This window comes from Pinus tabuliformis, chromosome 5_2 (assembly GCF_031772625.1).
Source record: "Pinus tabuliformis cultivar Carrire ecotype Pingquan chromosome 5_2, CPIR1, whole genome shotgun sequence".
NCBI lineage: Eukaryota > Viridiplantae > Streptophyta > Pinopsida > Pinales > Pinaceae > Pinus > Pinus tabuliformis.
In genome coordinates, this window is record NC_142306.1 from 1,015,306,708 (window position 1) to 1,015,332,313 (window position 25,606).

At 41.3% G+C, this 25,606-nt stretch overlaps 2 protein-coding genes across 2 annotated transcripts in view; both read right to left on the minus strand.

Annotated features, from left to right (window-relative positions):
- The window catches only part of LOC149162716 (uncharacterized), a 258,643-nt gene extending 235,915 nt beyond the window's left edge, over positions 1-22,728 (minus strand). The window contains exon 1 of the mRNA XM_089435774.1: positions 22,613-22,728. Coding sequence (XP_089291900.1) covers positions 22,613-22,635 — 23 coding nt within the window. The 5' untranslated portion in view covers positions 22,636-22,728. The remainder of the gene's footprint in view (positions 1-22,612) is intronic.
- An 80-nt stretch (positions 22,729-22,808) lies between these two features.
- Positions 22,809-25,606, minus strand: part of LOC149162717 (uncharacterized) — an 80,980-nt gene continuing 78,182 nt past the window's right edge. The window contains exons 4-6 of the mRNA XM_089435272.1: positions 24,717-24,843; positions 24,273-24,458; positions 22,809-24,051 (exon numbers count right to left, since the gene is read on the minus strand). Coding sequence (XP_089291398.1) covers positions 22,809-24,051; positions 24,273-24,458; positions 24,717-24,843 — 1,556 coding nt within the window. The remainder of the gene's footprint in view (positions 24,052-24,272; positions 24,459-24,716; positions 24,844-25,606) is intronic.

The window sequence follows — 25,606 nt, forward strand, 5'->3', positions numbered from 1 at the left end:
TATAATTTTATCATTTTTTGCTTTCATGCCCATGAAACAGTTTTGCATATAGTTTATCTCTTTCTTATGATTTGCTTGCATGGTAGCTAACTGATTATTATAATTGAATCTCATAATGGGCATTTCTTCATCCATAGTTGACAATTTGTTCTGAATCGAACTTATTTCTTCTTGATAACTTGCTTCCATGGCAGTGACTTGATTTGAATGATTGAATTCCATGATCGTCATCTTTTCCTCTAAGCCTGATAACTTGCTTTGCATAAAATTAATTTCCCTGTCATGATTAGCTTTCATGGTCTCAATTTCTTTAGCACGCTGACTTTGCATGTCGGTTACGTGATCAGAGTGTTTAATTTTCATGATTTCCATCTCCTAATGACGTTTTTCCAGGTGGGTGTATAAAGTTATCATATCCTTGACATAATCAATTACAAATTTTTCTTGATTAAGATCCATATTTTTTACCAGCCGCATTAGTTCTTCTATAATTTGCTTATCATTTTGCCTTTCATTGTCGACACTGATTTGACAACTTGTCCTTGTTTTCCCACTGTCATGGATTTGATCTGCAATGGTACAAGTGGATGGCACATTCTGATATGGAGAATTGTCTTGAAATCTTTCATCGACAGTTGGATCCTTCACAAGATCACTTTCATTCTGTAGCATAATTTTAGGGGCACAAGGCAAGCCACCTTGATCACCATATCTATCTGTAAAAGCATTGACAATATCTTGTAAAGAAGCAAAAGAACCTTCAGGACAATTATTAAACCAATTCAAAGCATCACGCTCTAAAGAAAAGGCAAATAGACGCATTTTGACATCTTCATGATTATACTCGAGAGAACTACAATATTTGATTAGTGTATGAGAAACCCTGCGTAGATGCTTTATAACAGCGATTGAATCACCACCTGAGAACGAAGGCAATTTATGAATGGCCACTTCCAGAATATCATGGAGAAAATCAGTAAAATGACACAGGGTAAACGAATCATCCATGATGACTTGCTTGAAGGAATAATGAGAGACCAAATGGATGATAGAGAGAGACCCCTGCTCAAGAAAATCAAGAGATCCACAAGAAGCGAGCTTCTAGTAGAAATTCTTGTAAAAAATGAAAGAAGTGGAGTCACCACTTGAACATGAATCTAACTCTAGGATCCAAAAGGCAACAAACAACCGGATATAAGGGAGGGCTTCTTGTCTAAGAAATAATAAATGGAAGAAGTGGAGTCGCCACCCAAACAAGAAACAAACCGAAATGTCCAGGTGCTAAAGGTGCAGATGAAACGATTAATGAGATGACAAAAGATAGGGCGATGAAAAGACCAAATGACGCTAGAAAATGCTGGCCGTTTGACAGGGTAATGAATGGCGGAAAAGATGAGATGGAGTCGCCACTTGAACATGAATCTAACTCTAGGATCCAAAAGGCAACAAACAACCGGATATAAGGGAGGGCTTCTTGTTTGAGAAATAATAAATGGAAGAAGTGGAGTCGCCACCCAAACAAGAAACAAACCGAAATGTCCAAGTGCTAAAGGTGCAGATGAAACGATTAATGAGATGACAAAAGATAGGGCGATGAAAAGATCAAATGACGCTAGGAAATGCTGGCCGTTTGACAGGGTAATGAATGGCGGAAAAGATGAGATGATTAAAATGATGTCGAGAAACCAAGGACCAAAAAACTCTATCCCCGGCAGCGGTGCAAAAAAATGTTGTCGCGCAAAGTGTCTAGGCACCGCGACAACGCTCAGACTGGGGGCTGTCACCCTGATCCCCGATCTCTCCGTTTAAGTCATCTCCCTAGGCTAAGGGGGGTAGACCCTATGGGATAAAGGAAGACCAACTGGGAACCATCTGGGTTAGGAGACACAGCGAGGGAATCAAGCACTTGATTGATTTTAAAAAATTGATTATCCCTTTAAATACTTAAGACCAGTGCCTTTGCTAGATGAAGTGAAAATCGAATAATTGATTTGATGCTTAGGAAATATAAATATAAACAAACCTTTTAGCAATTGCTTGAAGATATTTACTGAAATGTCTAGCGTACGATAAGCACTAAATCAATCAAGCAATAACAATCAATGACTTAGCAAAGCTCCAGCAATTAAATTTTCAAAAGATAGAAATGATTTAAATAACCATAAAATTTAAATGCTAACCAGCGAAAATTTAAAATGATTATGCTTGAAATTCCAACTCTAGGAAATTTATCACTTTCCAATAGTTAACCTCCAGATAAAAATTTAAGCACCTTTAACTATTATAAAATGACAAATACTAATACCACAAAAAAAAATACATCAAAAGGAAATTTCAAATTTATTTATTTATTTATTTTTATGTCTTTTTAACAATTTATTTTTTGTGATCAAAATCAAAATAAACAAAAGTCTAAATATAAACTAAATGAAAATGAAACTTAAAATAAACAATAAATATATACAAATAAAATGAAATCTAAAACTAAAAATTTATTAAAAAATCTAATTCTAAAAACTAATTATATTAACCCTAAGATCTAATTATGATAACATTCATGTAATCGAAACTTTACAAAAAAAAGAAATTTAAACCGCACCAATCTAAAATCTAATTCTAAAACTAAAATTTAATCAAAACAAAACAAAATTTAAATGAATCTAAAATCCAAAACAAAAATAATAAAAAAAATGAAACCAAAACAAAAAAAATTAAAATCTAAAACCTAGACCTAATCGTATCAGATGTATTACAAAAAAAATACGTGAATGCAGGTATGCGAAATGCGGAGGGGCTCGTCAGCGACAGAAGGGCGAACGAAGGTGAGGAAGTCTGCAGCAGACGTGGAATGACTGTGCGCAACAACGTGGAGCCAAAAAAAATTGATGCAGGGACCACGGGTTTCAATATTTATTTGCAGGTGCAATGGCAGCAAGGCTTGAAGAGGCTGAGCGATGGATGGAGGACGTAGAGAGATAACCGACGGAAGACCGCAGGAGGATTGCAGGCTTGCATGGATCGTAAGATGGCCAGTGGATCGATAGCGTGGAGCTAGAATGGCGCCGCATCAGGTTGCTGAGGGCAGAAGTGTGGGCAATGTATGGTTGCGTGGAGGTGAAAAGACGCGGGCAGATATGTTAAATGCAGGATGGAGAAAGGAGACTGCGTGTATGGAGGAAGCGCTGCGGGCCAGGCAGGGGATGGCTAGCAGAATGCAAAGGGAATGGACTTGAAACCGTAGTGAGAAGGAAGAGATAACGACTGCATGTAGCTAAAATGTGTGACGAATGCTACAGGATGCACGCAGGATCAACAGCGGATTGAGAAGTCATGGAATGGAAGGGCAGCCCCTCATTTGCAGGTTTTGGCAGCGCACAAGTGAGGGTTTGGACAGTTTTCACCTTAAAAAAATTTCGAAATTTTCCTACGAAAATGAAACCCCAGGCAACAGCAGACAGATAGCTTGAACAAACCCTCGAATTTCTTCAAAAACCCTTGCAAGAGCTGATACTGAGGCTAGATCTTACCCTCCAGGGCCTAGGTCTAGCTTCAATCAAAAAAAATTCCTTGGGCCTACAACCTGCAAAAACACCCAGGAACAATACATTGGACATGCATTGGACATTATACAAGATTGCAGGTTGTTCTTCATCTTGGGGCTTAATCTCCCTATACGGGGTCCAAGCCCCCCCAAAGGGTCATATTGGCATTAGTAGGGTGTGCGTTGAGAGCCATGGGCCTCCACTAGAGTAGAGAACAGATCGCCATGCCATGGGATCCTTCAATACCACTCACTGCCCACTCATGTCTCACTTGTTTGATGATGATGATGCACCTGGACCACCTTGCCTAGCCGGCTACACACTTGGCAGTTAATCTGGGGTCCAGATGGGGTTTTGTCTCACCATGGAAGACAATGGGAGGGATTGCATCATTGCTCCAGCCCTTTGCAGATGGGATACATGCTTGATCAATTCAGTTGGAGGCCCATGAGGTTGTTTTTGTACCCCCACAGCTACTTGGGGGCACCACAGGTCATTTTCTTGGAGATCAAGCGGCCAGCCCCTTCATCACTATTTTTGGAGCCCTTTTATTCATTTTGGCACATGTTGGACTTCATTTGGCCTCCCAACGACCCTCCTAGCTACTTGTGAATCATTTTGTCCCTCTTGAGAGGCTTATTTTTCATAATATGGAGCTATTTGGTGGGCTTGTCACCAAAAGGATGTTCTTTTGCATATTATTTTTATTGTATGGGCATTATGAGGCCTAATTTAGCCATTCAAACTCCTTGGAGGAGTGTATAAATATGAGTGAGGATCATTTCACCTCTCATCATCACTTGGATTTGCGATATATCTTTCTAAAGATTTCGGACCTAGAATTTGTGGAATGATTTGGATGATTAAATGCATTTTGATGTGTGGAATATTTTCGCTATCTCGCTTGGTGTTTCTATTTTGCAAATTTCATTGATGGATATTCTCTCTTGTCATGTAAGTTCTCTTTTCATGGAAATTTCTTGATGATTTATGTCTAATTTATGGAACGCTATGCTTTGATTTTGCTTGTGCCTTAAAAATTGATGTGAATTTAGGAATCTCTAGTAAGCTTGGCTCATTGCATATGCATGATGTAAAGTGTCTTGAGGGTTGGAAAAATAATGTATCCCCTCATAGGTTAATTAATTAAATTTTCTAGCCAAAATTAATTAAAATCCTAAGCAAGAAATTTAATTAATTCTAGGTCCTAGATAAATTTAAATTCTCCTCAAGCAAAATTCGTCGGTCTTTAAAAATTAAATTTTAAGAGGTCCAGGGGCTAAGGTAAATAATTATTTTGCTAAATTTAAAGCCTTTGGTCCCTGAGGTTAAGTCAAAGTCAAAATTTTGAGGAAATTAATTCAAAAATGTAAATTTTGAATTAATTAAAATGCATTTAATTGAAAAATTCGAATTTCCTCAAGAATTTAAAATTTTGACGGATGAGATTAAAAGAAATTTTGATCCTCATCAACGGTCAAGATTGCTTTGACGAGGATCACTCGAACTAGTCGTTGGAGGATTTATCTTTAAATAGGAGGTCATTTGTCAGTCAGTTCATCCGATCTCTGGATCGTGTACTAAGCGAAAAGCTCGTGTAAACTTTTTCGGATAATAAAGGAAGACTTTGGGGTTAATTTTCGCCGATGTTACTCTTCGTGGAAATACTGTAAGATGTGTTATTTTCTTGCGTAAATTTTTTTTGGCCATTGATGATAGCTTTCTGAAGAGTGATTTGAGTACAAGTATCTTGCTCAGTCGCTGGGGTTTGAATGATAATTTAAGTTTTGAATATAATAGCAGGTATCTCTATTTATTTGAATTTTATTATCGTTTTCTCGCTCTATGTTGATCGCTGAATTGAGTTTTGCAGGAAAGTCTTGATTTTTAGATCATCGAGCGTTCGGGGAAGTTTTCGGTTGAACCAGCCAACTCCCGATCGATGTTTCCTGAAGAGCCCAGCTTAATTTGATCTCGGGCTTATCATAAGATTTTTTTTATGGGTGATGCATGAAGGGTTTTGAGCTCAGTACCTCCTTTAAAATTCAAAAAATTGAATTTTTTCTGTGCTAAATCGATAGATCTGGCTGTTGAGAGCCTCAAATTATCAAATCCGGGAGTGGAGTTGGACTCACACTCCATAGATCTGATAGATCTACCATTCATGTACATAGATCTGTAATTATTTTTAGTTTTTTGACTTGGGTTTTCTGGGTTTAGTTTTTTTTGGGCCATTGTATATATCATTTGGGTGTTTCTTGTTGTCTTGCAGCGATAGATCTGAAGGAGAAAACCGTGTAGAGTCCAGATCTAGGCCCTAGAGGGTAAGATCTGGATCTTTGGTTCATCAACATCATTTTTTGCAGGGATTCTATCCAGATTTTGTAGTCCAGGGTTTCAAATTTTTATTTTTATTTTTATCTGGAGAATTTTTTTTTAGGGTTTTCATTGATAAATCTGAAGCAATTGGATTCGACATTTTAATTAAAATTTTCAAAAAATTTAAGGGGTTTCTGGGCCACCAGTTTGCTGGCTAGTTTTTTGAATTTGTTGCTTGGTTTGTGGATTTCACTGTCGGATTTCGATTTAAAAAAGCTTTCTGTTGTGGATCCCTCTCAGACCTCTGTCCATTCTCGCAGCTCCAAACCCTCGTTGTTGCCGCTATTTCCCACTGCTCCAAACCTGCAAATGCATACAGCAAGCAACCTGCATCCTTTCCTCGAAGTTGTCCGTCCATCCTCCTTCAAACCCTCACACAGTTCGTTTTACCCGCCACTCCTAATCCACAGCCTTCCCGCAACATCCTTCAAACCCTTCGAAAGTCCCTTTCTTTTATGCAACATCACGCTGCCCATCCAGATCTCCTTGCGTGTTGCCTCAAATCCATCGATTTTTGTTGCACGTTGTCCACTGCCTTATTCCTCCACGCACAATCCTCTTCTATCAAAGCCGCAGTCAAGTTCTGCTCCATCCTTCGACCTGCCATTTCTCTATTCTCCCCCGCGTTGCTCTTCACTTCTTACATTTGCTGCCCTCTCGCCGCAGCATTCACCTACCTGTTCCATTCCTCTCTACCTATCCTCATCACTGCTAGCCGCAACTATCCTCCACACTGTTATACAACAAAATGACCTCCTCATCAGCTTAGAGGAGAAATACATGATCGCTGAAGCAATAGCCAAAATCAGACGCCTTGTTTCCTCACTAACCGTGTCTATACACTGACAACATGCTTTATAAAGCTTCTCTGCAAGCCTAAGGGAGCGTTAGTGACCCTACTAACTCTACTTGTTGGTTCGGGGACAGCGTTAGTGGATCCTAATGAGAATCTAGAGGTCAAAGGAGTGAATTGACTCATAAATATCTCTATATTCCCTCCTAAATCTACTCAGAAAAGCAAGGAAACATCTAGAGTTCGACCTATTTGAGGGATTTCTAATCCTAATGAAGGAGACAAATGGGAAAGAGCTCAAAAGCATGGCAACATCATTGCTTTTACCTAAAGAAACTCATGGAGGAACTTGGCAACCCTAACTCGAATGCTACATAAGCAAAGCTAGGGCTATGGTGATGGAGGTCAGATCATTTGAAAGGATAGCTTACTTGATTGTCGAGCATAGTCTCAAATCTAAGCATAAGAAGTTGGTAAGAAGGGAGAGAGAGAGAGAGGAGTTGGAGGGGTAAGGGAAGGCTGATGCAACAGATGGTTGTAATCACTCTTCCGACATTAATATAGAACTGTAGTTGTACTGTCTACTCCGTGGTGTTGGTACTATCATTCATTTATTTGTTTGTCCAATACCTTTTAGCATGAGTAGCTTAGTTATGTGTAACTAGATGTCTTTTATATATTCATGTATTAATTATCAAGGTTGTATGTTGTGATTATGCTTGTCTCTTCTATGTGCAGGACTTGATCTGGAGCCAGCTCAGGGGACTTCCACCTAGCTGCATTGTGCTCTCCAGCAAACCTACATGGAGGCTTGAGGTAATGAATTTGTCTTGCTTTGATAGTTAGTTATTGTTTATGGACATGCATGTAGCTTTGTGACAGCTACAGATAATCTTACAGTCTGCCAAAGGTCCCGGGAAGACCTTTGAGGGTATCTCCATTCTCCATACACCGTGCATTTTATCCTATAGCAGAATTGGCAACTCCACTGGGGACTATACATTAGTTCCCGGTTCACCCGGAAAGTTCCTAGTTTCCTCCTCCTTCTAGACCTTCCTATACTTCTGCATTCCTTTTCTGACCCATCAAGACCTTGCAACATTCTTCCTTCATATATTCAGCCTTGGATATGATCCCCAAAGCCCTGTTTTGAAGTATTTTCCCACACTAACGCAGGTTAGCAGAGTAAACAGAGCTTTATAAAGCTCTGTGTCTACACAAACAGTGCGTTAGTACCTCCAGTAACTCTCTGTGGCCTCTGGCACAGAGCGTTAGTCACCCAAATTTTGACATGCAGCTGTGTCTGTAACCTCAAAAGGGATGGGAAACCTGCTCATGGACTGATAAAGGATCTGCAGCTGTATTTTGTTAGCAAGATCTGTGTCCTGAAAGAATTTTTTTTAGGAAATAGTTTTTTTTCTTTCTTAAAAGTTTTTATAAAGGAAAAATCAAAAAAAATTATTCATTCTTTTGCTTAGCTGGTTAAAATCTGCTTTATTTGGTTTCAAATAGTTGTTAGAAAGCATTGAAAAATTTATGTCAGTTATGCTAGTGTTATAATGACTAGGATGCATGGAACAAATATGGATGTATGAAAGACTCTCCCTTGTAGAATACAACTTATTTCATCGAATTGAATATTTTCAAGCATTGTCTTTTGCATGATTTTGAGTTAGAGTCCCACCAAATATCATACGTCAACACCCCTACCGAAGACACTAAAAAAGTACACATAAAATCTACCTAAAATCAATCAGTAACTCTTTCTAGAGAAAACAAACATTAGTTCAGGCTAGGATCTTGGGATAGGCAGTGTGACTAAACTGCCCAAGGTTAGAAACCAAAACTAGTGTCATTAAAAGAGAGAAAATTCCTTCTGCACTCATACTATCGGGACCACTCCAGTAAAAGCAGAGATAACTACGAGACAACATTGGACTGTAAGTGAAGGTAGCCCGCCTTCGCTTACAACTCCTTTGGGTATTCTGTGTATTGGGGATCCCTTCGGGGATTTCGGAGCTGAGTCGGGGACTCAGGTATCCTGCCCACACAGCGTATTGTCTGCGACTATGTCCCCCCTGGTAGTGTCTGTGATCTGAGGTATCCTTAGTGGCCATACTTTTAGGGACTTACACAAGGTGACTAGGGCGGGCTGCCCTGGTACCTAACACAGACAGACCTACTCTGTCTTCAGTTTTTGGGAGGGTGCTCGTCTTCACGAGAGTACTTGGCCCCTCAATCTAAGGTTCGGGCGAAGCTCTAGAGTAACTATAATTGTACATTTGGCCAACCCTCTCTGTTATTCATTGTGATACTGGGTTTCATCTCCAGTGATCGGTGCTTATCAGATAGGGTCATTTCCCTCTATTTGCTGATTGATTCACTTAGTGTATTTTTTATTTTTTAGGTGCCAAAGTGTTATCATTGAGACTTTAATAAACATCACAATAAAATTTATTGATAAAAATTATCGGTCACCGTGGCTACATCCGGCCCTCGTCGTCAATCTAGACGATTGTTAGGACTTCCTCCACTCATTGTGGAAGATCCGCCGAGCTCTAGTGAACCGGATTCCCCATCTTCAGGAAATCAGTCTCCGAGATCTCACACAGAATCAGTTTGGACAACCGACGATTCAAGCTTACCAGAGGATTTCTTTACTGCAAGATTTCTTCCTCCCTATAACCCTCCGATCATGAATCTGTTGGACCCACTCTTGGTTCGTGTTGCACTTGTACCTCCTTTGTCTTCAGTTGGAACACTTCCACCCATCCCGTCGACGACTAACGGGTCGTGGAACTTTTTGGACACTTTTGGTCCCCCACCACTTCCCCAGTCGACAGTCACTACCACACCTTTGATGGCGAACCCTGCTATCCCATTTGTCCCAGGTACAAACCCTCACATGACACCCTCCACGAGTGGAACCCAGCCTATGTCGGGTTCCACCCCTTTAGTGTCAAACTCTATACCTTCGACAAGTGCTACATACAGTGCTCCTTATAACGCTCAATATAGCATAGTTAGCGGGGGTCCCTTCAACCAACAATATGGTTGGCATCCATTGTATAGTTCTAACCCCTAGATTCAAATATCTGGGGGCACTCCCAATATGCATATACCGGTCGGGAACGTAACAGTTCCCCCTCTGTTTTCAGGCATGCATGGTCAGTCACTGATTGACATGAACACCCCTTATGCCAGTCAAGGACATATGGTTAGTTCTGTGGCGGGTAGGAATCCTCAAGGAGGTCCCAACCAATCCATGGGGGCACCCTACTCACAACCTCAAATGAGTCAAGGAGGCACTCCTTATCCTGGGGACAATTCTATACCCCAGCATCACAATCCCCATGGAAATCCACATTACAATGCCATACCCCAAGGCAACTACTATACCACCCAACCTATGTATAATATTGGGAATCAAACGATGGGAAGACCGCAAGGATCCTCAAGTCATATGTCATCGCCTTAGTCCGATTCAGGGGCATCACACACTCTGCCTTTCTTGGCAACATTGAATATCCCCGACTTGTACAAACTTACAAATGACCCCATCTATCATAACTTACTCTGGCCACCAATCTCGCATAAAATATCGACAAACATCCCTAAGTTCGAAGGGAAACAAGAGGAGGATCCTTGTATACATATCACCACCTATCATCTTTGGTGTGTTTCTAACTCCATGGTGGATGATAGTATCCAGTTATGTCTTTTTCCCCACACCCTCACTGGCAACGCAGCCAAGTGGTACATCGAGTTACCACGCGCGTCAGTCAATACCTTTGACGCTCTGGCGATGGAATTCCTAAAGCACTTCCAGCTACCCATCTGCTATGAGACTAGGACGAAACTCCTCACCTCATTACGTCAAGATACCGCCACCCACATCTTTGATCATATACATGAATGGAGACGTAGGCAGAGGTTAGTCAAAGCTCCCCTCCCAGACTATCTCTTAACAGACTAGTTCTGCAAGTCTCTACTTCCCCAAATCGTTAAGGATGTCTCCTTAGGTGGTGCAGTCACAGAAGACCAATCCATACGTCGTGCCCAGCACTTAGATCTGATATATTCGTAGTCTGGCACTCTTTACAACATAATCCCCAATGCCCCTCGCAACTCCAATGCTCCTGCTACTCAACACCCCGGAGCACACGCCAATGGGATTATCGGCGCAACCTCCGAGGCTGCTGTAAAACAACTCAGCGGTCACATTGCCCAGATGTCAGTGGACCCCTCTACCAAATCGATTGCTCTTCCTACCACTGCAATAAACTTTGTGCAGTCTATGCAAAAACCTAGTGGTAAGAACAAGAAAAATAAGAAAAAGACCGCTCCTTCTGAGGAGCAGTCAACAAAGCAGCAAACCCAAAGCAGAAGCCTGCTGCGCCTCCTGACGATGGAAAGGATAAACCCACCAGATTCCCTTGCAAAATCTATGCTGAAGACCACATGACCTATCGCTACTCACGTCTTCAGGAATGCACAGATTTCATTGCTAAAAAGGATATTGGTAGGACCCCCGCTATCCTGAATAATCCTTTCCCTGCTCAGCAGCAGCAACACCTTATTGCAAACCAACCCCAACGCCTGCAAGGGGGCAATGATGTTTCGTAACATCCTTCAGCTGGTGAAGGACTCTCTACCGTTTACACCTATGAAACGATAGATCTACAAACAAGAGCCAAATCCTATGGAGCTCCTGTCGCTCATGCAGAGAAACCTTCCTCAAGTCAAAACCCACCACCGCCTAACAATTTACATATCGAAAGGCCGATTGCTGACCTTGTGATTCGCCCCCCTAAAGGGGCACTTCAACGCACAACGCACAATACATCTGCACATGTCGCCCAAAACTAAAGCATTGTAGAAGACTCGGCGCAAGCGCCGTCGACTATGTCGGAGCTCAAAGTATTACACACATGTTGATCCAAATTGGATCCTAGAACACTCTCTAAGTTTTCATGAACTCTTTAAAAATCATGCCAAAGTTTCAAAGTCTTATAAAGATCAAGCTTATCGGAGATATCCTCGTAACAGTTGCAATTTGTGATCAACGCGGAGCAACGAGGACCCTCGGTCAAGCACGCAGATCGTCGGCCCATGGTAACGCGCGCTGCCACAAATTAGCAAAACTAGAGGCCAGTTCGAGAAACGGGGGCAGTTTCTGATATGCATATCGCAAGGCAAACCCCTCAAAGAAGGAAAAGCCCCGAGCACTCGGACCCGAAATAATGGTAAAATACAGAAAAATAGCGTTCTGATTCCGTCAAAAGCGGGGTCCCACAAAAACCGACAGAATATCGGAAGGGCTTCGAGCGGTAAGCAGTTTCAACCAAGTCCCGCCCGATGCCACACAATGGGTGCCACGCGTCCGGCGAAAGAGAGAAAACTGCTCACATCAGACGGGTAAACGTCATGTTACTTATCTGCCCGATATGGACGATGACCGTTGGATTTGGAGGCTCCAGATCAACGGCGGAGACGCAATCCGATGGATGACCGGATTTGACGAGGTTAACAGGCAGAGTTGTATAGGATTTGAAGTCCGACGTGGATGATGCGTTGGCAGAAGGTCGTGTTCGCGAGCATTCTTGGAGTTAACGGAATAAACGGTTGTTTTGAAAATGTCCAAGAGAATTGACACTCAGTTCATTATGAAATAGGTGGCCACCTCCCTGTGAGGCGTTATACAGTGATGATTACGCAGAACAGAGGGATTCAAACGGACAGAGGCAAGGGAACCGGAAAGCCGGGAAGTGGAAACGAACAGTCAGAAAGCAGATTGGCTTTAAAGCCACGAAGCTGAGAGAGAAAGAGAGAGAGGCAGGCAAGTTAAGAAAGCTAAGAGCAGAGAGAAGAAGCCGAGCTGACCTACAGAAACAAAGGCAGCATCGAGCCAAAGTCAAGATAGAGATAAAGAGAGTCAGCGAGTCTGTGTACTCCAGAGAAGGCTTGAGAGGTTCAAGCGAACTCCTCTGTATATGCCTGTCATGTATGAGTCTCAGATTGGGCTCATACTACTGTGACGAGGTTCAACCGAACTCCTCTGTATATGCCTGTCATGTATGAGTTTCAGATTGGGCTCATACTATTGTGACCAATAGAGGTCAAGTTTCAGTAAGGAGATTTTGTGTACTCCAGAGACTTGGGGAATCCAAGTACATTCTTACTGATTTGTATCTACGGTGTGAGACTCGAATTGAGCTCACTGTTGTTATTTAAGGAGGGAGTACCGTATATGTGGGATGATCAAGCTCAACATCATTTGATGGCTTGAAAAAGGCGCTTATATCAGCCCCACTCCTTAGTGCTCCCAACTATGGCCGCGACTTTCTTCTATACCTGGCAGCCTCACCATCCTCTCTCGAAATGGTCTTGGTTCAAACTCATGATGACCGGAGTGAACATGTGATCTATTATCTGTCAAAAGGCTTGGCTGGGCCCGAACTCAAATATTCACATGTGGAAAAGCTGTCATTGGCAGTCGTCTTTGTTGTCAACCGATTCCGACACTACATACTGCTGCAACAGACTACTGTCATCACCTTGGAGAATCCCATGAGACACATTTTGTCTCGTCAAGTAATTGGAGGAAAATATTCGAAATGGATTGTGATCCTCCAACAATTTGATTTGGTTTTCACTGCTGCTAAGGCAAAGAACTCCTTAGTCTTCGCCGAACTTTTGTTGGACCTTCCCATTGTCAATCCTAACGAGATAGCCCATGATCCTCTTCCGGATGAAGCTGTCTATCTTATCGACACTACTGACCCTTGGTATGGTGACATTCTTGTCTACCTCCAAGCACAATGGTTCTGCCCCGAACTATCGTCAGGTGACCATCGTCGCATCCGCCACCAAGCATGACACTATCTAGTGATTAACGATACGTTATATCGTCGTGGTGCGGATACAGTTCTTCGATGTTGCCTCACTCATGAAGAGGCAGAACATGTTTTAAATGACTGCCATGCTGGGGCATGTGGCGGTCATCTTTCTGGCATATCTACTGCACAAAAAATCTTGTGCGCAGGCTATTACTGGCCGACCTTGTTCAAATATTGTGTCAAGGCCATCCGGCAATGCCATCCTTGTCAAGTGTTCACAAAGAAAATGCGCGCTCCTCTGGCCCTACTGCACCTGGTTATCTCCGTCGGCCCCTTTGCCAAATGGGGGATAGACTTTGTAACTTGCAATCCCGTTTCCTCTGCTGGACACAACTATATCATTATAGTTGTGGACTATTTCACGAAATGGGCCGAAGCCCTTCCCACCTACCGAGCCGATGGGGAAACCGCAACACTATTCCTGTTTAATCAGGTTATCTGTCGCTTTGGTGTACCCTGCACGATCGTTAAAGACCATGGCTCTCATTTCCAGAATCACATGATGTCTGACTTAACATCGTTGCTAGGTTTTCGTCAGGATCAATCATCCTCCTACTACCCTCAAGCTAATGGTCAAGTAGAGGCCGTCAATGGCGTCTTAAAAACCATGATCCGTAGGTTGGTAGGAAATCATAAAACCAACTGGCATCGAATGTTATATTCGGCGCTATGGGCATACCAAACTTCAGTCAAGATTGCCACGGGCTTTACACCTTTTCAACTAGCTTACAGCGTGGAAGTAGTTTTACCAATAGAGTGTCAGATCCCTTCCCTACAAATAGTCGTTGAACTCCTGCACAGCACTACTGCCGAAGAAGAGCACCTGCTATACCTCAATCAACTGGACGAAACCCGTCAAGATGTCGAATTGGCACTTGAGGCCCACAAGCGTCGAGTAAAAGCCCAGTATGACAAAAAAGTCAAGCCTCGTTCTTACCAAGAGGGAGATCTTGTTTTGCTCTATGATCAAAAACATGACCTCTTAGGGGCAGGAACACTTCAACCCTTATGGCTAGGTCCCTATGTTGTCAAGAAAGTCCTCTCAAAAGGGGCATATGAACTACAGGACTGGGAAGGAGTCTCGCTCGCTGAGCCCAGAAATGGGCTCTATCTGAAAAAGTATTATGCCTAGTATTGCACTGGGCATGTGCTTTGTAATTTTATGTATTTATAAGTTTTGCTTCCCTTTTTGGTGTGATTGGATTGTTTTGGTATTTATTGGAGTATTTGTCTCATACATCCTTCTCGCAATGCAGATGTCTTCGTTACCCTTAGCATACGTAGGATACGCGGATGGTGCCAGTCGTCACACACGGCACATTGCATCAGCTGCTTGGGTCATCTACACACCTGAGTCGGAACTGTTTTGTTCCGGAGGAGTCTTTCTTGGTACCGCCACCAATAATATTGTTGAGTACATGTCCGTAATTTCACTTCTCACTAAAGCGTCATCAAGGGACATCTCCAATCTGGTGGTCAGGTTAGACTCTCAACTAGTTGTTATGCAATTGACAAATCGTTATCACATTCGTAATCCAACCTTGTTACGTCATTATTTAAGGGTACGACTCTTGGAACGTCAATTTGAAGTTATCACATATGAACACATTCCTAGAGAATTTAATACAGTTGTTGATTCATTAGCAAATTATGTATTAGATTGGCATTTGTCTCATTCACTATAGAAGCATGCATGAAAAGTAAAAATTTACAGAGTTAAAAATTTTACAAAAACATTTACGCCATCAAAATACCAAAATGTTTGTATATATATATAGATAGAATCCAGTCTTTTACATCGAAATATTCCAAAACTTGGATGTTTTACGTACAAAATGGCTCCTAAGCCTAGCTACAAACACCCATTGGTTATGCCAAAACACCTGCTAAAAGAGCCTACTACTCTTGAAATGCTAAAACCGTTCTAGCTATCCTCCAAAGAGGAACCAAAAACCGCTCAGGTACACTGACTGTGTGCTGCTGCATATGAGTGGGAAACTCCCTCATAGGAAGGGGGGGCACACCCATGCTCAAGCCCTCCAGGTTACTTAGAACCTCGCGAAGACTGTCGGCATCACCCCCCCAGCAGGTAGTTGGCCTCCTCGTCTAATACAGCGGGGTTCGCCTGCAGGCCGTAATGGCACCACATTTGTGTTAAGCATAAAGCTTCATGTCAGTACTTGTTCACCCATAAAAACATCACATAGACATTCAAAAGCTAAAAAATACTTTAAGTACTTTCAAAAATCATTCTCACCTTGAGGACCCCAGTTGGTCTCGGGCGACAGCATCAAGTTAGGGTCACCGGTGAAGTCCATGCCCTCTTAAGCATAGTCATCAATCATCACGATTTGGCCACAAAGCCACTGGAAGAAATCTTCCTCAAAGAAATGTCGAATCGGTCCTCCTCCTGTGCGAGGATCGAGTGATGACCATCGCCCCTATCTCAACTCCCCTCAGATCAAAGGGACCTAAGCTCATCCTTGGGCGCATAACAGGTACCCTCTCAAGAATGAATGAAACTATGAGAGTACCATACCCAAAACTTTTTTGGGTTCAAGTCTTGCATGCAATTAACTCTGCCTTCAACTGGCAAAGCACTGCTTCACACCAATTGAACATCTGCGGCTGGACACAATCAACTGCAAGCAACAGCTGGGCCTTTGTTGCAATGTGGGGACTCTTTGACCCCGGCAACTGCACAATCAACCATAATATGGCCCTCATAGACCTGGATCTAATCCTCTCTATGGGGACTCCATTGCTGACAAGTCCATTCTCAAGGATGTAGTAGGATTGCACCAACTCTAGGGTGGATCGTGGATCAGGCCTACCCCCAGTGAGGTTTTCTTGTGCCCCATGGCACGACAAACCAATTACGGTCAATAGCCAGCTCATGATCTACAATCCTGAACACCTGCGCATGTTCATCCCAGCGCTGGATAATCCATCTCAATAAATCCTCCTACCCTTTCATCAGCGCCAACTTTGCATACTTCAATAAACCACAATGGCGCAATGCAAGTATGCATGCTGGATCGTTTCGCATCAGCAATTCCTAGCTATCATGGGCCCGTTCTCTCCATAGGCTAGTCATTATGGCATGAAACCTGTGCAAAATAACCCAAAAATCAGTCAAAATGGGGCAATACAACTTCAGGAATCACTGCATGGGGTTTTAAACTGCGCCCTCAATCTCTAACGCTCCCCCTAGTGGTACACAGGGAGGATTAACGCCCTCCAGCAAGTCATACATGGCATTTAACGCTCCCTACAGGCCAGCCAGAGGGCGTTAGTGCACAAACATTGCTTTAGGGCTCCTCAAATCTGCAAGAATCCACCCCAGAAACTGATAAGAAAGGTTAAGAAATGCATAGAGCAAGTTTTTGGCCTCTACCTGGGACTGACGGCACGTCGAATGGTTGCTCGGATCTCCTGCAATGGTCCGCGGAAAATCTGCTCCTCTTTGGCTCCAAAACGCTCTCACAGTTCTCAAATAGTGAAAATGGCGAATGTGAAAGCTCAAAAAACTTATATTTATTTTTGGAGACATGATTTTTTGAAATCATTAAAGAGGAAGTAGTCCATTCCCCATGTTTTTTTATCATGCATGAACCCATATGGATAGGAATTGTTGCTTTTTTATACTTTTTCCGCTTTTTGATGAAAGTACTTTCAGGAATGAAAAGTAGTAAAGCACTGCATGCAATTCTCAATGAGTGCTTTCTTTTATGGGATATTTTCTCACTCTAAAAACTGAAAAATCCTGGGGGCAATTCTATACCCCAGCATCACAATCCCCATGGAAATCCACATTACAATGCCATACCCCAAGGAAACTACTATACCACGCAACCTATGTATAATATTGGGAATCAAACGATGGGAGGACCGCAAGGATCCTCAAGTCATATGTCATCGCCTTGGTCCGATTCGGGGGCATCACACACTCTGCCTTTCTTGGCAACGTTGGATATCCCCGACTTGTACAAACTTACAAATGACCCCATCTATCATAACTTACTCTGGCCGCCAATCCCGCATAAAATACCGACAGACATCCCTAAGTTCAAAGGGAAACAAGGGGAGGATCTAGGTACCCATATCATAATTTATCATCTTTGGTGTGTTTCTAACTCCATGGTGGATGATAGTATCCGGTTACGTCTTTTTCCCCACACCCTTACTGGCAACGCAGCCAAGTGGTACATCGAGTTACCACGCACGTCAGTCAATACCTTTGACGCTCTAGCGATGGAATTCTTAAAGCACTTCCAGCTACCCATCCGCTATGAGATTGGGATGGAACTCCTCACCTCATTACGTCAGGATACCGCCACCCACATCTCTAATCATATACATGAATGGATATGTAGGCGGAGGTTAGTCAAAGCTCCCCTCCCAGACTATCTCTTAGCAGACTGGTTCTGCAAGTCTCTACTTCCCCAAATCGCTAAGGATGTCGCCTTAGGTGGTGCGATCACAGAAGACCAATCCATACATCGTGCCTAGCACTTAGATCTGATATATTCGCAGTCTATCACTCTTTACGACGTAATCCCCAATGCCCCTCGCAACTCCAATGCTCCCGCTACTCAGCACCCTGGAGCGCACGCCGATGGGATTATTGACGCAACCTCCAGGGCTGCTATAAAACAACTCAGCGGTCACATTGCCCAGATGTCAGTGGACCCCTCTACCAAATCGACTGCTCTTCCTACCACCACGATAAACTCTATGCAGTCTATGAAAAAACCTGATGGTAAGAACAAGAAGAATAAGAAAAAGACCACTCCTTCTGAGGAGCAGTCAACAAAGCAGCAAAACCCAAAGCAGAAGGTTGTTGCGCCTCCTGACGATGGAAAGGATAAACCTGCCAGATTCCCTTGCAAAATCTGTGCTGAAGACCACATGACCTATCATTGCCCGCGTCTTCAGGAATGCACATATTTCATTGCTAAAAAGGATACTGGTAGGACCCATGCTATCTTGAATAATCCTTTCCTCGCTCAGCAGCAGCAACACCGTATTGAAAACCAACCCCAACCCCCGCAAGGGGGCAACGATGGTTTGCAACATCCTTCAGCTGGTGAAGGACCCTCTACCATTTACACCTTTGAAACGGTAGATCTACAAACAAGAGCCAAATCCTATGGAGCTCCTATCGCTCATGCAGAGGAACCTTCCTCAAGTCAAAACCCACCGCCGCCTAACGATTTGCATATCGAAAGGCCGGTTGCTGACCTTGTGATTTGCCCCCCTAAAGGGGCACTTCGACGCACAACACACAATACATCTGCACATGCCGCCCAAAACTACAACATTGTAGAAGACTTGGCACAAGCGTCGTCAGCTATGTCGGTGCTCGAAGTATTACAAACATGTCCAGCACAAAGGAAAGCTTTGCTTTCAGCTATTGGTGGTATCGACCCACAGGATTTCATGCTTGCAATTTTCGACATGGATAAATGTAAACCTCCCCTTTCCCACCAGCTTGCATTTCAAGTGCAAATCTTTAAACACATACGATGACGGTTCAAGCAACTCTTTTTCGCTCTTTTTCTAGCTCATTAAACTGAAAAAGATCATTAGAGCATTCTTTTTAGGCGGCTTTTTTTCGCTCATAAAACTGAACAAATAAATTAATTAATTAATTAAAAAAAAAAAAACCCGAGTTCGTTAAAAATTTATAAAGATGACCCAAGCATTCTTTTAGGTACTTTTTTCACTTGTTAAACTTAAAAATCCCGAGTTTTTATCACCGGGCTTGTTAAAAATCTACGACAACAACCATAGCACTTGCTTTTTTGGGACCATTTCTCGCTCTTAAATCGAAAAAATCCCCGAGTTTTTCCCCTTCTTCGGGCTCGTTAAATATACGAAGAAGGAATGAGCAGTTCTTTTACCTCTTTTTTCTTGCTCACTAAACTGAAAAAGATACCTTGAGTTTTCTTCATTTGACTCGTTAAAATTTGATGAAGGTATTGAGTTTGTCGTCACGTGACTCATTAAAAATTCACGACGAAAATCGAGTTTAGTCCGTCTCCTCGTACTCGTAACAAAATAAGGTCAACATCTATTGAGCGTAGGTTTCTCTTTGTCCGGACTCAATAGATTAACTCACGGAAAAGTAACCGATCTAGGTATACTATTAAACTTTTGTCGCACCCGGTTAAAAACTATGACAAAGGTACCACCCTGTAGTCGTTCTTTAGGATCTTTTTAGACTCTATAAATATGAAAAGACCACCGAATTGTCTCGTCTGGACTAGTTAAATTAAACAGACGAGGTATATAGTCGCTCTTTTTACAATCCTTTTCAAAATCTTAACACATGAAAAGATCGATGAGTTTGCCTGTCTGGACTCATTAAACTAATCAAATAGGGCATAGAGTCGTTCTTTTTGTGGTCCTTTTCAAACTATTAAAATATGAAAAGATCGACGAGTTTACCCGTCTGGACTCATTAAACTAATCAGATGGGGAAAGTGGACAATACAACTGTATTTAGTATTAGAGAGCGTGGTTTGGCAGCAGTGGTTCCCTTGAACATGGCACTCCCTCAGATAAACCTTTTTTGTGACGGCCTCTCAATATGAATCCTACCATCCTATGAGTTTAGCCTAAATCTCTGTATCCTAACACTCTTTGGTGTTCATGAGTCTAGTGCTACATGGTTAAAACCGTTGTCGTGCCTTCTATTGTTCAAGGGTTAACCTTTTGTTTCCTCCATCAGCCCATCAAGCATATCCTTTCATCATGCCCTCTGTCGTTTAGACCAAATGCTCAAAGATTCCTCAAAAAACAAATCATTCTTGTCCCATTTCGTGTCGATTGATGTAGGACACATTATTGCCTACCTTTCGACAGGTATCTTCCTATCGACTTCAACACTCTATCTAAGAAGACAACCCAGAAACACATTCAGTGCCTTAGTACTTGCAGACATTAGTGGCAAGTCACCTTGTAATTGGTCAAGGGTTCTCATTATTGGCTCCTGGTTAAGCGATTCTACGAGTGTTCGACGACAAAAACATTTTTCACACTCGCTAGATTGTACTGTGCATCTTGGAGACCATCACCATTATTGGTGGCCTTCCTCGCGTCTGTTAACGGTCTCCATTATTGACTAGTAATCAGACAATTTCGTGCATGTTCGACATCAACGCATATATTCACATGTATCGATCTATGTTGTTCAGTGGAGCGGAAATCAAGACCTTGGGTAGAGGCTTGCATCACTCAGCCTTGTTTCCTCTCCCAAGTGGCGTATATTTTTTTGTGGAGACAGCTCATCAGAATGACCCTATTATGACACTGGATCCGCATGTGCTTATCGGCGGCCAGCATCGTCATATCTATTTTATGAGAAAATCACTCTGACATAGCTACTAAGTGTGGGAATGCCCGACTCAGGACAAGATTTTAGTTGTTTTATATATATGTGTTGTATCAGGTTTCCCGTACCGCCCAAAGCTCCGATCCTCTCAAAGAAGGAAAATTACAGTTAAGTATTGTATTTCGGCCATCGTCGCAGCCTCTGATCTCACTTTAGGGGGCGTCTGTTATACAACAAAATGACCTCCTCATAAGCTCAGAGGAGAAAGACATGATGGCTGAAGTAATAGCCAAAATCACAGGCCTTGTTTCTTCACTAACCCTGTCTATACACTGACAACATGATTTATAAAGCTTCTCTGCAAACCTAAGGGAGCGTTAGTGACCCTACTAACTCTACTTGTTGGTTCGTGGATAGCGTTAATGGATCCTAATGAGAATCTAGAGGTCAAAGGAACAAATTGACTCATAAATAGCAGGTTGGAAGTGTGGATCACCCAAATCTCCAATTTGGGCTTCATTTCCAGTGATGTAAAAGCGATTGTCAGCCATTTTCTGGTGTTTGTAACAGGTTCTCAGAACCATATTTAATATAATAATAAGGCTGAATTTTGCTGAGTTTGTTGCATATGTCTCGTGTCTATTCTAAGTTGCAACATTTCTTGTCCCTTTACATCTGCAATTTTATTCGTGCTAGTAAAATTGTACAATTTATTATGATGTTTTTTTCTGAAACGAATTGTTGGGGATTTTAGCCAAATATTCCAAAAGGATTATTGCACACAGACTGACACCCTATGCTTGGGACTCTATCCTTTGGGTTGCTAAATATTCTTTAACACTCTAATAAATGACAATGAACTTTTATGTGTTTTGTTTTAAAACGAAACATTTAATTCCTTTAAAATTTTATCACAATCTCATCATCTCATGGCGAATACCTCCATTTAGAGAAAGACTGCTTCAATTGAAATGAAAGAACCCCTTAATGAAGATAAATATATGACCTTCCTGTTGATATCAATGCCTTGTCTCTTATTAGAGTGCCATTTCCCTCCTTTTCACTTGCTAGTGCGTTTAACTATCACTTGTCTATTAAATAGGGTCTAGTGATTAAAAGAAAGCATAAGGCTACAATCCTTGGGCCTTTACTTTTCCAAACTTTCTTAGCCTGTAAGAAGTTTTAAGCTAATGTATATGAAATGGATTAAAGATAAACAAAATTTTAGAAAGCATAACAAAACTCCTCTACTTTAGAGCTCATTCCTCAATCATTGTAGTTAGTGTTGTTTCAGAGTTTGGTCACCAAGTAGGATACAGCGTATTCTTGAATATGCAACACTAGTCTGGCCTATTTATTTTTGTGTGTCATAATAGGGATAACATTAGACAGTCCACTTTCAAGTACTCATTCATAGTTTGAAATCCATCCTAATATGTGATATAGTCACAGGAAAATAGTGATATCCTCGAAAACTTAATGTAGCAAGCTTTAATTTGTGATTAAGAAAACCTGCAACTGAGTTGATTAACAAAATAGATGCACACGTGCATAACAAAAAAAATCATAGCTCAAAAGCATTCTTGAAAAAATAAAACCTTAGAAATACATAAAAAATAAAGAAATTGATCATTTCAAAGGACAAGCAAAGTCTGCTTACATTGAAGCCACTGCCTCAGTCATGGCTTTAGGTTCTGCTTTCGTGGTTATATCACCAATGGACTCCTTAAGATACAATTTATGTTTTAAAGTTGCAACAGGTTTCCTGGTTGTGTTTTCTCTGCTTCATGCAAATAGGATAAGAAAGGCATCCGCTAACAACTCCAGATAAGAAAAAGAACTATTCATGCATAGAATCATAAGAAAGATGAATAAATCAGATGCCAGAGACCAACTTGCCTCTGCATAATCAGAAAAGAAGGCTTCAACAATGTATGTTGATATTCTATATAAGTTTCGGGATTCTGACATTGGCTCATATGTCCTTTATTGTTATCATCCATATCCTTCTGAACCACAGTATTTAGCCTGTCACTGGGTACCTTCTTACCACTGCTTGTATCAGAACTCTTTAAGATGCTTCCTGGCATGCAATTGTCAGAACTCCATTTGGAGCATTCATTTTTCAAGGGGCTTGAGTTCTTATTACTTGAATCAGAATCTGGCATTTCTGTATGGTGAGGACCAGTTTTGGCTAAGGATTGCTGTTGCTCTTCTCGAGAATCCTTTAAAGCAACCGTGTCTTTCATTAGTGAGGCATTGTGCAATGATACTTTTTCTCCAGAAGGTGAGTGGAAAGATGAAGTTCTCGTTGATGACACATTGTCTGGGTGCTTGGATTCCATTGGATTAAATGTCTCTTTCATGGTATTTGAACCACCAGTTTGGAGCAAGTTACCAAAGGATGTGTCTAAAACATCTTGTTTGGCTGCAGTAGTTTGCTTCTGTGATAGAGATCCCGTCTCTTGGGATCCACTTGTTCTACGTGATACTTCCAAGCATTTGGGAGCAAACCCTACAGCTGAGGATTGCATTTGGTCTCTCTGAGAATCCTTTAAAGCAACTGTGTCTTCTGTTGATGAGGCATTCTGCAATGATCCCTTTTCTCCAGAACGTGTATGGAAAGATGAAGTTTTTGACGATGAAGCATTGTCTGGGTGCTTGGATTCCATTGGATTAAGCACCTCTTTCATGATACTTGAACCACCTGTTTGGATTAAGTTACCAAAAGATGTGTCTATAACATCTTGTTTGGCTGCAGTAGTTTGCTTCTTTGACTTAGTTTCAATATCCTGGGAACCAATTGTGCTAGTTGATATCTCTGAGCATTTAGGAGCAAACCCTTCTTGGGATTCTACCTCTTCTATATTTAGTTCAGGGAGCCTAAACTTTGAATGTGCAGCTGTTTGTCCTCTTGCCAGTGTTCTATCCTCAGTTCCCTCGGAATTATTATTAGTAGCTTTAGAGAAAACCTTGCTTTTACTTTTAGCAGCAATTTCATTACTTTCACTGGAAACAATTGATAGTTTTTCATGTTCAGGCGGTTTGTTCTCTTCCTTCTCCTTCAGCAGAGGACAATCAAGATCAAATCCATCCAACCTGGGTATACATCAACGATTAACATTCCAAAGAAAAAACTTGGAAAGGATTCACAGTCATGTTCTCTATTCATTTTATTATCAGTATAGTTCTACTTTCTCAAACATCATTAAAATTTAGGCTACAGTAGATAAACTCAATTATAAAGAATAGATCTAAGTCCTTTATAAGACTATACATCAATTGCAGAGGAAAACTGCAATAGCTCTTCCATGGCTCACCCTTTGAAATCAAATTCAAATTTGAAACTGTCACCCTTTGCTTCTTTTCTCTCCTCTTGGGATTCTTGAACCTTAGACTTTGACTTCTGTGTCTTGCTTGATGGACTCCGAAAATCAAGGTCAGACATGTCAACACTGAATGTTGAGAACTTGCCAAAGCCTCCATCAAAATCAAAATCCACATCACTGGACCGAAAGAAAATGAATTCAAAACAATTTCAGGAGTTAACTTGATGAAATGTACCCTAGAAAACTGCTTGCTGGTAAAATATCGACAAAACATCCTATCATGGCCTAGTCCACTCTACAGCCTCTAATTTTGAAAAAAACGTTATTTATCATGTTTCCAGCAAGGAATCCATTAAAAGAAAATAATTATAAACCAAAAATCCCTATTGTCCATTATGTAAACATAAACATTTGTAATGCTTCCATTTGACTTACAATTTATCCAATGAGAAACTGTTTTTTTTCGCTTTTTGTGCAGTGTCATTGCCAAAATCCAATCCAGTATCATTTTTCAGCACACTCGGCTTCCAAGAGCTCAGAAAATCATCTCCGATATCATCTTCTGTTTCAGATAAAGCCTAAATGGAGTCATTATTTCATCCTGCTTTATGTAAAATGTAAGACAAACAGCTGGCAGTCTGAAAGAGTTTAGTTTTCTCCATTACTGGCTGAACCTTGTAGTCGTTACATTTATTCTTGCATATCAGTTAAACAATATGTCTTCATATTATCATACTCCCTTTAGATTCAACAAGATATCAACAATTTTCCTTCAGTTTCTTGCTTCCCATACTAGAATTCTTCTGAGAAAATGTGAGAAGTTCATATCTTCAATTTCATAGATTCCATTATTGATCAGACCATAAAATTAGTTATTTCATTTAGCATTCATTAAAAGTGACTTGTGTTGAAATTTGTAACTAGGTTCGGTCTTCATAATGACAAGTGTAATCATGTTTTTATGTAATTGACGTAAAGAAGAAAAATAAAATCATTTATGTTATGCTTGAGTCATGGGTTTCATAATCAAGGAATTTTTATTTTTATTTTTATTTTTATAGATGAAGCTCCCATAGAGAGCTATTAGGATTGGTCATCAAGTCATAAAGTCTATTGAGTCAATGTCAAGTATTGAAGACCCATTTGGGCATGTTATACATTGTAAAAAGAGAATTTATTTGAGTCACAAACCCTCCAAGACCTTGTCACAAGTACTACCTCATGTCGGCCTTCAAAAGGAGATGAAGATGATTCTAGAAAAGCATGTTGGCCTAGTCACAAGGTAAAGTCGGCCTATTTTATATGGGCAGGCCAATATATATAGA